Below are 14,798 nucleotides of genomic sequence, written 5' to 3'. Positions count from 1 at the left end.
CTCGGGCGTCACGAACATCCTCTGTGAAAGGTTTAGCCAATCAGGTTTGTTGTACCAACTGTAGTACGTTGACCTCCACCCCTGCAGACATGGGCCACATTTTCAAACTTTGAGTCTCTTCTCTTCCAGTCAGCCATGGGTATTAATATATAAGAAAATTGTCAATACCTTTAGTAACCCATAGGTCTGTCATGCTTAACATTAGGTGAACGTTTATCCTCCAAAGGACCCAAAATGGACCTGCTTGCAAAGAGTCAATATTTTAAGAGTAGTTTTAAAGTTAAACGTTAAAGTTAAAGTACCAATGGTTGACCACTTTGGGTAACAAGATGACTTCAAAAAGTTTAGGTTTATGAATGCAGTCATAAGGATAAAAGGTGTTTGAAACTGCCTCCTCCCAGTTAGTAAACAGTGAATATGTTTTGGGTTTTTTGGAATTGGAAGATGAGGTACTTTACTGTTGCTCCCCTGCATGAATAGAGTCAAAGACATGTCAATCTTGCAAAGTGTTAGTTTGTCAAGCTCACCATTGGTAGATTTTTCCTGACAATTGCTGTATAAATCTGCTACAACATTATTGCTCGGAGGTGTGTGACGAAACAAGCAGGACCTGAGCAGCTATCATCTAGAATTACATTTATTAATGGTTGCTTGATCATACGAAACAATTGTTGCAACATTCTAGCAAAGAGAAGGTACAAGAAAACGCAGACAAGCAAGCTACATGTTCGTCAATAATTACACAATCAGCATATATTACCTTGCAGATATTGATGTACCCACAACATCAGTTATGTGACACTCACTAAGAGGACCTTAAATGCACTAAATGGGCTTTAGAACATGTCAGCCAAACTCTTGAAGTTGAATAGTCTTAAAAGAAATATCACAATTCATTTTTTGGCCTTTTTCTTCTTTGCCTTTTCAGCGTCATCATACGCTTTCCTCTTCTGTGTGAGCTTGTTAGCCTGTGAGAGGAACAAAAGAAACTGATAAGCAAAAACTTAACTTGGGTCAAACAGTTTATTCACCAGTCAGTGAAATCATCACATGACCAGCACATTCTTTAGGAGGCACGTATGTCATATTGTTTAACATTCCAAGCCGCGAAAAGAGGGCCAACACTGGGTATAATGAAATCTATGTTAAAAATGTGAAGTCTAACCACTGCAAACAGACTGGACCATTGAAATCCATACCAAACAAACAAGAAAATGGACTGACCTCTCTGACTTTTCTCCTCTTTCCAAACATGATCTTGTCGTAGAGATACTTCTCTTTTTTCTTCATCATCATGACGGCCAGGCGTTTCTCCTCAGCTTTTTCTTCCTGCTCCTGTTTAGCTCGGTTCTCTACCTTCACTTTTCCAGGTGTCACTTTGACCTGTAGAAACTAAAAAAGAAATGAGTGTGAATTAAAAGTTGTATTGCAGCAGCTAAGGGATGGCAAAAAAGATGGATCATGTGTCACTAACTTTGCCCTGGGCTCTTTGCTCCTCCATCTTCTGCAGGTTTTTCTCTTCCTCCTCGTCCTCTTCCTCCTCAGCATTGTCCTCTTCTTCTTCTTCTTCCGCGTCCTCTTCTTCTTCTTCACTCTCCTCTTCCTCATTTTTCGCTGATATTAAATAAATTAAGTGTATTGAGTATAAAATAATTTGCCTCATTTTAAATAGTTTCAAGAACTAAAGCCTAAGCCCAAATCCTACCAGGTTTCTCTCCTCTTAGCAAAGCCAACATCTTTAGTTTCTCTGGAGGCACATAATCTCCATCCTTCTCCTCTACGAAGGGAGACAGGTGGGGTGGAAGAGTGACTCCGAGGAAGTAGTCCTCCACAGGGAGGAGTAGTTTGGCATTGATGCAGTCATATACCCACTGAGGCTGGATGTAGTACCTAAAACAAATGGAATCACAAAAAAAATATTGAGACAACTTTTACAGGTTATGTACAAGTAATACTGGTTGGTATAAATAGGCAGTTATGTGATCCAACAATGAGCCAAAGGGGAAAACAGCAACAATTTCCCAGAACCTCACTTCACACTAACCATAGATTTCAATAATACTAAAAGACAAAACACATGATTTTCCTTTACCGGTTAATATAAGGTTTGTCAATGCTGGGTCTGTCGACAATGTGATGTGTGATTGTCTCATCGGTAACGTCGTATGTGCTCCCAATGCAGACAGACTTCTCCCATGACACCTCGCCACCAAAACACCTGGAAATGTTAACAGCAATTGAGGAAAGTTAGTGTTGCCATTTGGACACTGAGAATGGTCATCAGTTAAAACGGAGGACTTTCACATTTGTGTCAAGTGTTTGGAGTAGCGAAACAATGGTAGGCCAAATGGTCTGTTCTCATTTTGCGATTATAACTCTTCTCCAGTAAACCTTACATTTGCTGTATTGCCACCATTTTAGCGGCATTCCATTAGAACTAGGGCTGTTAATTTTAACGCGTCAACACATGCGATTATTGAAAATAATAAATCGCATTAATCATAAATGAATTAAAATTAATCGCACTATTTGTTTTTATCACACCTTGATCCGAAAGGTGGCACGCATTGTTACACGGGCAGTGATCAGGCCACACGCCAGTGCCAAGATGAGTGAGTAGAGTCCCAGCGGTTCTCTGCGGCAAATTTCGCTTTAAAACGCTCTCAGAGGGAACTATTGATAAAAATAAGGTAGTTTCTACATATTGCAGTGACAAACTTTATCATCGTAGTACATCAAGTTTAAAATATCATCTCAAAGCAAAACACATAATTGAAGATGCTGCTAGCAAGAATGCTAGCACAAATGCTACAAAAAAAGGACGGCAAACAACACTGGCCGGGTGACTCCTCGTACCAACTACCTTCGAGGGGAACAATTACAACAAGGATGAACGAACTGTACTGCACACACAAAAGCAGCAAGTTAATACTATTGGCTGATGTTGAATTTATATCGCTTACCGGAGACCATTGGACCTTGTAAGTAGTCACAGCTACCTTGGAGTAACTGCGCATCTAATAGATAACTAAAATCCTTTGCTTTGGGTGTTTTAAAAACTGAGGAAAGACATTTTGCTGGAGCATGCACAAGTCAGTTCCTTCAAGTTGCTAAGGACTGGAATATTACTGAGAAGGTCAGTACATTAGGGACAGACAACGCTCACAACATGGTTGCTGCTGTAAGAGGTTTACCATGTACAGAGACTTATCACTATGACTTTGTGTGATGGTGGATTTTAATGTGCCTTTAGTGAAATTCCACAAAATTGTGGGACATTTCAAGCACAGCCCTGCTAATACATCGGAGTTGAAAGCACAACAAGTAGCACATGGCATGAAGGAGGATGTGCCTACATGCTACTTTCTACACACTATACACCTACATTTGGTAAAAAAAATACTTATCTGCCCCTGCTTCCTCTGTACCCTGTGAAATACTTGTTTAATTGGCAGGTCACATTGTACAAAAAAAAAGATCAGCACTGTTCATCTGAAAATGTAAATCGGCTTGTTTGTTGAAACAACTGGCTAAAAGAAATGAAAATGCAGATGTAAATGGTGCACTACAGTATGTTGAGTTGTTAATGGGTGTGTTTACTACATTACCTATTAGTGTCCATGTGTACCTTGTTGTTTGCTATATTATTGCAAATTATTGCCAAATGTGCATTTAATTCTTACTCTACCGTCACCAGGTTTTGAGCAAATCAATGACTTGCAGTTAGGCAAAACATTTTAAAATGTTTGTATACAACTTTGAGAATAAAAATTAATTTGTGTCAAAACAGTGTCTTTTAAAAGTCCATTTAAATTCTGCAAGTAAATATTTTCACTGCGATTAATGAAAATTCAAAAGTGTGATTAATCGTGATTAAAAAATGTATCGTTTGACAGCACTAATTATAACATACATCAACTTCTAAACACACAGTGCCACACCATTCAAAATGCATGGTGGGATAAGATGCAAGGGCAAGCAATGATTGTTAGGGATAGACAAATCAACATTTTTGGACTCCGATCCCAATCCAATTTTTTGGCCGCTGATTTAATCTTATTTCGATGCTTTGTTGTTATGATTTACACACAGTGTTTTAGTCTTAGTATCTTATCTGTTTTAATGGCTAAGATTTTGTTTTAAATATTGTTTTGTACTGTAGCTTTTTAAGATTTATTTAAAAATGAAACGTGCATAACAAATAAGTGTATTGTAATTCATTATTATTTCTGACGGGCGTTGTAGTGTCCTATTCTGTTTAGCAGTCCTTGAACGCACTGTAAAAAAAACCTGTTTAGAACAATCACTACGTTCTACATTCGCACAGCTTGTATGTGCACAACTGAATATCTTAGTTCCTCAAACAGCAAAGTGTTTATATCAGTTTATATTGGGGTATCTTTCCTAATAGGGAAAGACATTGTCTCTTGTTTTCAAGTTAGAATTTAAGCTACAGAGCTGGCGCCAGTTAGTCCGGGAGTTTATCAAAGTGCAGTTATCGTTTATGGTTTTTCAATAATATTATTTTAAAACAGTATTACTAACCATCTGGAGTTTTTCCGCGGTTATCCTTAGTACATCCCTAGTATCAACATCAAGATCGATCACTCCTACTTTACATTGAAGCTTTAGCGATTAGCTTTTTGTATCATACTGTTTGGTGCGTGTGTCTAGGATTCTTAGCCGTTCATTTTCCTCTAGTCCTCCAGTGATAACTACAGTTGGGAGAAACTGTTTATTTTCCGCTATGGTGGTGAAGATTAGTAACATATAAGCAGCTTCTATACGATGAGCTCATTACAGCTTGCTCCCAAATTCGACAGTTATGTATGGCAAGACACGCCTTCCTGGAATTCACTCAGACACACCTTCTGCATGTCTGTAAAGCAGATAACAGCCCTGATCCCGGGGTCTAGACATCTCTAGTGGTTGCACACATACTTAGTTTTTCTTTACAAACGATCATCATGAAATACGGGCCAGGCATGCACAGTACAGTGTTTTCGTTGTATTTACAGTTCCATGTAAATTGGATTGTTTTCAAAAACCCAAAAGGACAAGAAAACTTTCTTGCATTTTTACTGGGTTGTCATGAAAAAGACTTTATCATAACCATGGCTGAGTATCTTTCTCACCTAATAACAAAAGCCAGAGACTCTCTGGGAACTTCTCTGTTTAGGAAGAACTTCAAGCCCTCAAATATCTTTGTGTGGGCTTCCTGTTGCTTCTGTTCTTTTTCTCTTGCTTCCATCTTTTCCATGTCCTCCTGAGGGTTAAATTTATAATCACATCCTTTAAAACAATCATACATTTCTGATACAATATTAAAGTTAGGTCACCTTCACACATGATTTAGGTTTTGATTGTTTTGAGTGAAAACACTTCAGTCATGGCAACCAATCACACAACAATATTCCCCAGTTTCACACCTCCAAAAGCTTTGGGGTATTTGACCTCTCTCACCTTTGTCCCCAGAGACCAATTATTTTATTTTTATTCATATCTAAATAGTAGAGATAATGATAGCAATGAGATTTCTCTACACATTAGAAGCAGCAAATCTAGTTTTAGGCTATTTTGTTTGTACCTCATCAACAGGAAAGTGGTCCAGTTGAGTCTCCTCTTCATCCGCAGCAGAAACAGCCCGGGCCAGACTGGCACTCAAAGCAGAAAGTTTCTGCATGCAATATAATCCACAATTAAAAATGTATCTGCCAGCATACAAAATGGTCTAGTGATACGGTTCGCCAAAATGTTCACCTCCAAGTAGCTTTCTGAATTCATGGCATAGTCCTCCTCATCCTTACACTTTGGTTCTTGATCCGTTTTACCGCCAAGCTGCAAAACAAAATACAATAAACAAATAATAGCACAATAAAACATGTTTGGAAAACATTTACGTGAGATTTTACTGTATTTTTTTCATTTTGTAGCCTGAAATAGAGCATTTTACTAATTTATACCTTTGGTGGGTAAACAAGGTTGAGGGAATGGTAGAGTCGGAAGTTGATGAAACCCAAGAGAGTTGTGTACAACTCTGTGAAAGTTGCCATGACTCTGTAGTCAACATCTGTTGGATGCTGTAAGAACAAAACAGTTAATCCATCACATTTTGACTTCATTAAAACAGAACGACACAGGTAAAAGTTATTTTTTGGGGATGACATCAATGAGAGCATTTTATCGCTGAGACGTTCAAATTTCTATAACAGCTTAATCATATGTAGGCAGTTTGCGGAATTACATGCTGACAAAGCTGCAAGAAGGCCTGTCTGCTCACTAATTGCTAAATAGATGTGCTTTCCTTCATCACTGTGTACTTACATCATGGGAGAATTGATAGGGCACCAGCCATGTAATTATCTGCCCCATCACCTCAGCTTGATAATATATTCCCTTGATGGAGATGAAAACCTACAGAGAACAGTTAAATGATGATTGCCTTTGAACAAGAGTCCTTCCTAAAGGGGAACTATGATGATTTTTGTCTTTTTGACTTATAAATGTTGTTGTACAGTAATATTGGATACTCTTGTTAAACAATTTCAAAGTGTCAAATCATAAAGGTCATGCATTTGGATGTGAGCTTGCAGAAGTTTTGGATGCCTCTGAACACTGTTTGAACAGTCAATCAATCAATGTTTATTTATATAGCCCTAAATCACAAGTGTCTCAAAGGGCTGTGGGCCATTGTGATGACGGGACGTACTTATGTGAACATTTCAGTGTATGCTGTCTGCCAACCTCCTCCCCCCTACTCTATCTTGTACCGAGACTGTTGGCTACAGCCTCCCATGTCAAGCCTCCTTGACTCATGCAGACCTGCCAGTAAAATCCATACTTTTGTGTTTGTTGACAATATTTTACACTTGACTGTTTTGCCAACATGGGCCAGTACAAAGTTTGATTAGCTGCTAAACTGATAAAAAAATGGTCGCCATTGCGACATTTCTACTTGGCTTGAGATACCACAAGAGAAGGTAGAATTAAGTAATATTTTCATCTAATCGTGGTATGTGCATAGTAAAACAAACATGCATTGCAAAAATGCAGCTTTTTTAGATGCTGCATTGTGCACCACAAAAGGTATACCTAATGTTGTGACGGGTAAATCTATGAAGTTTTTTTTTCCTGAAAAAAAAAAGAAAAGAAAAAAGAAAAGATAAAAAAGTCGCTTCGATGTTTCTCTTAAAGATACAAATTTAACAGTGCACATTTTCACAAGACAAATTCTAAAACTTTTTGAAAAGGCGGCATGTGTAGCGTTTCATTTGCAATCTAAAAGGATATGCTTAAGAAACAGATAGTATGCTAATAAACTCAAAAAGTGGTTGAAAACGTGACTGTGGAGCAAAAACACCTAAGAATATCCAATACATATTATCTAGACCACAAGGAAGTGTGTTAAATGCTAAATTATTAGAATAATCATAGAACCCCTTTAATAATTGACAATAAGACTTTTTTACTGGTTCGCAAGCTGGTACCTTTCTGAGGGCACGAGAGGCAACCACGTAGTTCATCCACTCTACAGTGAGGCGTCGACACAGCTGTATGGTTTGTACGTGGCATTTTCCTGTTCGAGCAAACGTGGAGAAGAGGAAGCACATGCAGAGTGCATCATCGATATCACGCAGAGCATCAATGAAGGTGGGATACCTGCAATGCAGAGGTAAAATACCATGTTAGATATGATAATTGGTTAGATGTACTTTAATAATCCCATTAGGGCAGACCTGGGCATATACATTTTAAAAAGTATCTATCTCGAGTGTGCAATACAACGGTGCTGCTTTTGTTTTGAAAAGCGTTATTTGTATTACTTCCGTGTGGACGTATGCTCGTGCGCGCAGCGGCAATCACAAATTACAAAATAAATTTAAAAAAATCATCTATGTCGTGCGTGCAATACAACTGTGCTGCTTTTATTTTGAAAAGTGTTATTTATGGGCGTTTGTCCTGTGAGGGAAGGCGCTAAAAAGAGAAATGTTGATGACGAATGGCGTGTTTTAAAAAAGACATGGACTGCCAAGTAAAGGTAAAGCCGTGTGCTTAATTTGTGGTACACATGTTGCAGTGTTTAAAGAATATAGTGTAACGACCTGCTGAAGTTGATGTTGTGTTCTTGAGTTGCGGAAGGAGTGAGGATAGTCGACGTGCGTGTGGAAGGAACGAGATAAGTTGAGCTCTGTTAATATAGGTTGCTCAATAAAAATTTCAAAAGAGCGTCAGACTTGGTGGGCACTTCTTTTGGACGCTACAATTGGTGTCAGAAGTAAATCTTTGTGCATACTGCGCTGCTTAATTGTGTGCTCAGCCTGCTGCGTCACCGAGAGGTACGTGCCACCATGTTTCCTGGCGACTTTGTCAAGATGGAACGGGAGGGAAAGGACATTGAGTGGGGACTTATGGTGCCAGCAGCACTGCAGATGTATGTGTGAATCCAGGACGTGAGGAGCTCGCCGCAAAGAGAGAGAGAAAGGGAGGAAGGACAGAGGCAGCGTCTACAGGTGCAGCGCACGCTGCTTGGCATGGAAGAATTCCGCCCTAAATGAAGACTCCCAGGTTTGATGGCAACTGGGAGGCATTTCATCCCACTTTTGACTCCAATTGTAGCGTCCAGAAGAAGTGCACACCAAGTCTGATGCTCTTTTTAAACTTTTATTGAGCAACCTATACTAACACAGCTCAACTTATCTCGTTCTTTCCACACGCACGTCTATCCTCACTCCTCATTTCCGCAACGCTTCCTCCTTCTTCGCCAATCACCTTGCAGGCGTGCTACGTTCACAACAAAGAGGATGCAGGATAAAGTGACAGAAATTTAAATTTTTGCATGGTATTACACATCAGGAAGCGTTGTGAAAGAAAGTGTTCAAAATAAAACCATCAAAAGCCATCTGCTTTTTAATAAAGATAAGTTAGGTTAAATGAAAATATTATTATTATTATTATTTATCTTACGGTATATCAAAAATAATTTGAGCAAAATTTAATTGAAATATTGTCGGTGTGGCCCTCCAGCAGTGCTCGGGTTGCTCATGCGGCCCCCCGTAAAAATGAATTGCCCACCCCTGCATTAGGGAGTACATTTGTTTTGTTTTTATAAGGATCCATTATAACATGAACCTTAATAAAACAAAAAAGTATTCTACATTTTAATCTACAAACTACAAATTACTAACCTTAACTATGTGCCTTACCTTTCTTTGACAATGTGATCCAATTTATAGGTTGGCTTGTTGTCCTTTAGCCTTTGCACTGCAGAATATTCGGTCTTTCCATAAGCTCTCTTGAGTTTGCGAACAAATACCTTTTCAAATGGGGAAAAATACATTTATTGTTTATGCTATACAAAACTACACAATGATCAACAATGACTTCAAATCACACAAAAATTAATTGCTTGTATTACGACACGTGACTTATTTCCGGAAGTGAAAACCAGTGGTGGTCTACCAAGCTAAGATGGCTGTTGAACAGCAAGCAGCGCGCGAACTATCTGAGTACAGAAAAGGCTTAAATCTTCCTGCAAAAAGTAGATACGAGCAAAAAAAAATTGTAACTTTCCAATGGAAAAGATGCCTTTACTTGATCAAAAAAAGATTTGTCGAGTGATAAAGAACTATATGTCGGTTGCGTTTCCAGAAATATTGAACTATTGCGATCCAGATGCCATTCTACACAACAGATGAAAACTTGGAAAAGCATGGAGGTCTACAACTTCTTTGTGTGGCTGGGTCCAGGAAATTGGTATTAAGGCTGTCCCGAAGAAATATATCGTTTTTGCTTGCGTAAGGTTGCATTTCATGATTTAACTTTGCGTCTACTAATGTTTGTTGCTGTTGCACGCGCTTTTTACGAATAGTGTGTTTTTCCCCAGTCTTTATCAAAATATAACTATAGCTCTTAATGTTTTGTACGTGCTGAAAGCTTCATTTATGATTGCAGTCTTTGGTAAAAACCTAACTATTTAAGGTTTTGCTCAAATGTGCTTACTTTTATTTCGACACGCCAAGCTTTTTCAAAACAATCGTAGCAATCATAGGTTTAAAAAATACAAATAAGATAATACATAAATGGGAAATAACTGTTAAAAGTATTTTAAACTAGGTCTGGGCGATATGGCCTTTTTTTAATATCGCGATATTTTAAGGTCATATCGCGATACACGATATACATCTCGATATTTTGCCTTAACCTTGAATGAACACTTGATGCATATAATCACAGCAGTATGATGATTCTATGTGTCTACATTAAAACATTCTTCTTCATACTGCATTAATATATGCTACTTTTAAACTTTCATGCAGAGAAGGAAATCACAACTAAAAAAATCACTATTTTTTTCATACGGTGTTGATCTGGAAATGTTTGTCTCTGCATTTTGATGGTGTGGACGTGTGGCACCAAATGGAGATGTTGACGTGCGGAGTAAGCACTCTTCATTGTCTAGCGGGTGACTTTTCAAATGATGCCACATATTAGCAGTGTAGCCGAGTGTCCTGGGTTCGCCTATACAGTGTACTTATCTAATAAAATAATAAACGGGAGACAGAGCAGGTTCGGTAGCCACCGCTTCTTTAAATGTCAACATCACACACCTCCTTCCACAACCACACACACCCTACGTCACAGCCCTACGGCAACAACTCTGGAGGGACAAAACTCCTCCTTACCTAACACACTCCGGTAACTTGGGACACCCTGAACTGTTTGTTACAGCAGTAATGCTACTTTTTATAGCAACGCTTTTGCCCCACACTTGACATATTACTGTCTGTTCGACATATTCCCATTTGAAGCCAAACCACCGCCAGACGATGGACCCCCTGCTGTTTTTGGGGGGAATTAATTATTCCTTCATATGTTACCAGATTCGCACCTTCTTTCTCTTGTATTAGCGCTCGCACCACTCTGCTAGCATCACAGCTAACGTTAGCCATGCTGCTACCTCTCTGCTCAAGGAGGGCGTATATGTATGTGACGTATGACGTGACAGTATGTGACGTGTGTAGAAGCTGCGCTTGGTCTGTGAGGAGACCGGAAAGAGCGAGGAGAGCCTGTGGTGTAATGCCCGCAGCTAAAAGCAACTACGTGAGAACGCATACTCGATATCACGAGTCATTTTCTATATCGCACAAAGACAAACCCGCGATATATCGCGTATATCGATATATCGCCCAGCCCTATATCAAACAAACCTTTAACGAAGTGATCATTGTAAACTCATGTATTCTACGACTCTGCTCACTTGGACTAGAGTGTGACTTGCATTTCTCGTCGTCGTTTTGTAAAATCTTGCACTCTTCCGCCCTTATTGATTACCTCTCGGGGAACTCTGGAGAAATGTTTATCCTTTTCGCAATTTAAACGATTCGTAGAGCCAAAAACAACACAAGCCTAGGGCATTTTGTCTTCGAGAAAAGCTAAATGGCGTCTCGTACCCACTGAGAACATCACTAGCTTGACCATCACACATATTTAATGGGCGGCATGTGAGCCGGACGTGACGTCAGTAAAATCCAAGCATTTCAGGGCTGGGCTATTAAACTAAACTGTTCCGGGGCCACCTTTTTTGACAGCTAAGCACCCGGAGCCTCATGTCAATGGAAGACTATTGACAATTTAGTCAGAAACAAAAGTCATAAAATGTTATTAAAAAGAAGCAGTGTCAATGTCAAAGATGCTTATACAGTATGACAGGAGGGCTCTGCGTTTTTTTGTAGAGCAATTGATAAAACGCTAGTTAAAAATAATCTGAGTTAAAAATAATCCATATTACATGAACACACTGCTGCTTCTAAAAAGGACCTATTGCCAAAATGCTAGTCAAAGTTAGTCTAGATCAGGCTATCGATGATTGTGTGATTGTAGCTGAGATAGGCTCCAGCGCCCCCCACAACCTCGAAAGGGACAAGCGGTAGAAAATGGATGGATTGTGGAGCTTAAAAGAGATCAGTTTGAATATGTATTTCCATTTTGAAAGCCACCCTTTTTGCGCATCAAGGAAAACGACTAAACGGGCCACATTTGGCCTGCTGGCCCCACTTTAGGAACCGCTGCTGTAGATAACAGAAGCGGTTTACTGTGCGTAGGAATTTGCTGCAAAATATGCTTGTTTCAAAGTTTTGAACTGGACTGTGGCTGGTTTGATTTCCTTCACAGCCAAATATTGCCTGCAAGTAGTACTGTGCAATATAGACAAAAATATATACCGGTATCCCAGTATAGGTAATTTTATATCCAGATGACAAGATATAGATATATGAAATAAATTAAAACCATATATCAGGGATGTGAGCACCCTTTGAGGCAAAAAAGAGGACATTTGAGGGGGAAAAAGAAGAAAAGTTCTAATAAGACGTGAAAATTAATGTTTGAAAATTCGTATTTCCGTGTTTTCACAAACATTTGACATGCGTGATATTTTGAGGCAACGTTAGTACTTGGTCACATTTAAACGGCGTCTCTGTGCCGTGTCTTTAGGGGAAGAAAAGATTACACGTTAACTAGCAACGACTCGTTGGCAGAATGTTTTGCAAATTGTCTTTGCTCGGTCGGCGTGACTTTTTTAATCTAAGCCAAAGCCAAACAACGGAGTTCCTCTTCCGTCTTTTTTTGGCACTAATTCATTTTTTGTTGTTTTAGCTTTCTGTGTGCTATTCTTCTAAATCAGTGGTTCAATCGAACCCTAGGGGTTCGGTGAGTCGGCCTCAGGGGTTCGGCGTAGCCTCCGCCGCGGAGGCCAAGACACACCGACCCATCGCGTAAATAAAAACTTCTCCCTATCGGCGTATTATGGATACCCCCAAAAATGTTCCCTCTAATTTTCCATCTGATTTGCAGGTGTGTAATTTCTTGTGAGTTCTTGCACTGTGTTGGTTTTGTTCTTTGAACAAGGTGATGGTCATGCACGGTTCATTTTGTGCACGAGTAGAAAAAACATAACTTTGTCTTGAATTTGAAAAACAAACTACATTTTCACTAAAGAAGGGTTCGGTGAATGCGCATATGAAACTGGTGGGGTTCGGTACCTCCAACAAGGTTAAGAACCACTGCTCTAAATATTTATAAACGAGCAGTACCTTATAGTCCCTGAACCTCCCCACTATGGGCTCATGCAGAAGAAAGCGAATGTCTTTGAGCAGGTAGAAGGTCCTTGGGGCTGTGGAGCCCTTGTTTACTTTCTTCTTGTGTCTGGGTTCGTGAGGGTAAATGCCTTTGAGGATGCACAGTCGCCTGCAAGCACAACATAGAATTCGTTAAAAAATAAAAGCTGTGTGAGGATCAACATTACAGGTAAATGTCAACAGTCGCCACCTAATAATCAAACAAAAACAAAGTAAACTCACCTGAAATCTGGGAGGCTCAGTTGCAATTTCTTGCGGGCTTTGTTTCTGGTGATATAATTTGTGGCGGCGCCACTCTCATACTGCAAACAAAAGCACAGAAACGCATTTATTTAAAATCGCACACTTTGACTACATAGTCAAGTCGTGTGGACACAAGAACAAAAACATGATTTAGCAAGACCACCATGGAAGAAAAATACACGGTTAGCACCACTAGCTTGGGTAGCTAGCTACCATCGTGTTAGCACTGTAACAACTTGACAAGTACCCCAAGCCGACACTTACCTTCTTTTTTTGCAGTCCCCCCATTTTAAATCAATGTGTGATGACTCAGAAATAATTGTAATTGTTTAATAGTCTAAAAAAATAAAGCTGAAGAGGCGGACACCACGTAGCACGAAGACCCGCAGTCCAGACACGTGCAATTGACATGCGCGGAGGAAGAGCAGAATTTAGGACCCCGGGTTGCCCACTTATCTGCCTGTTTACAAAGTTTAACATTTTGAAACAAAAATGTTTATCGAACATGCTTTCTTCAAAAAAAAAAAGCTACTCTTGCAATAATGATCACGAAGTACTCATGTAATAACACAGTTGTAAGAACTAAGTTGTGACTAGTGATTAGATGTGTAATTTCGTGGTACATAATTTGGAGTATGTGTATAATACAGTATATTACAGTGTTTTTCAACCTTTTTTAAGCCAAGGCACATTTTTTGCGTTGAAGCCAGCAGAAATCATTACAAAACAAAACTCAGTTGACTGTAAAAAGTTGTTGTCGCAATTGTTGGGTACAGTGGCGTGCAGTCACTAGAGGCAGGGGAGGCACGGCCTCATGGAAAGAAAAAAAAAATTAATTAAATTGTTATATGTATCCAGTGATTATACTAAAGTTATTTTCCATTTAACTTCACCAGTTTTAGATTATTTTTATTTTTATTTTCACATTTGCCGTTCAAATACTGAGAAGAGACGGTGCGGTGATCAGCAGCCAGTTGAGGCACGTCACTGCGTTGCGCCTCAACATGGATTGTGCACAATGACTCGGCTAACTGCTGGCCTGCTGTGCAGTGAGACTGTATTGCTATATGAATTATATTATACATTTCCATAGTTTAGTTAGCTGAGGTATATAATGTACAGTGTATTTTGTCAACAACTGTATGTGTGTAACATATTTCTTGTGCTGAGCAATCATAAAACTGGAGGCTCGTCTCATAACCCCGCCTCCTGGTGCCAAGCATCTGCGCCGCAGAATGCACCGCCCGACGGGAGCGCCACACCAACCAAAGCCCACACCCAAACCCTCCATGTGCAAGACCGAATCCACCCAAAAAAAGTCACTTAACAAGAAGCCAAAAAGTGCAAAAACAACAATGCTCGTGCGGCGCAACGGAGGAGCCGTGAACAGGGCCACAACATTAGGTACACCTGCAGACT

General features: G+C 39.5%; 1 protein-coding gene across 1 annotated transcript; it reads right to left on the bottom strand.

Annotated features, from left to right (window-relative positions):
- Nucleotides 1-621: 621 nt before the first annotated feature.
- On the bottom strand, nucleotides 622-13,821 carry pes (pescadillo). The gene is made up of 15 exons (XM_062051225.1): nucleotides 13,644-13,821; nucleotides 13,359-13,438; nucleotides 13,092-13,245; nucleotides 9,204-9,313; nucleotides 7,488-7,659; nucleotides 6,325-6,414; nucleotides 5,964-6,080; nucleotides 5,761-5,838; nucleotides 5,588-5,677; nucleotides 5,136-5,266; nucleotides 2,093-2,218; nucleotides 1,706-1,890; nucleotides 1,475-1,614; nucleotides 1,225-1,392; nucleotides 622-968 (listed from the first exon to the last, which is right to left on the bottom strand). Exons 1-15 carry the CDS (start codon nucleotides 13,665-13,667, stop codon nucleotides 894-896), a joined length of 1,740 nt encoding a protein of 579 aa, XP_061907209.1. The 5' UTR covers nucleotides 13,668-13,821; the 3' UTR covers nucleotides 622-893.
- Between the last annotated feature and the right edge of the window lie 977 nt (nucleotides 13,822-14,798).

This window comes from Entelurus aequoreus, linkage group LG06 (assembly GCF_033978785.1).
Source record: "Entelurus aequoreus isolate RoL-2023_Sb linkage group LG06, RoL_Eaeq_v1.1, whole genome shotgun sequence".
Lineage (NCBI taxonomy): Eukaryota > Metazoa > Chordata > Actinopteri > Syngnathiformes > Syngnathidae > Entelurus > Entelurus aequoreus.
Note: the sequence above shows the minus strand (reverse complement) of the source record. Positions and strands in the feature narration are given on the sequence as shown.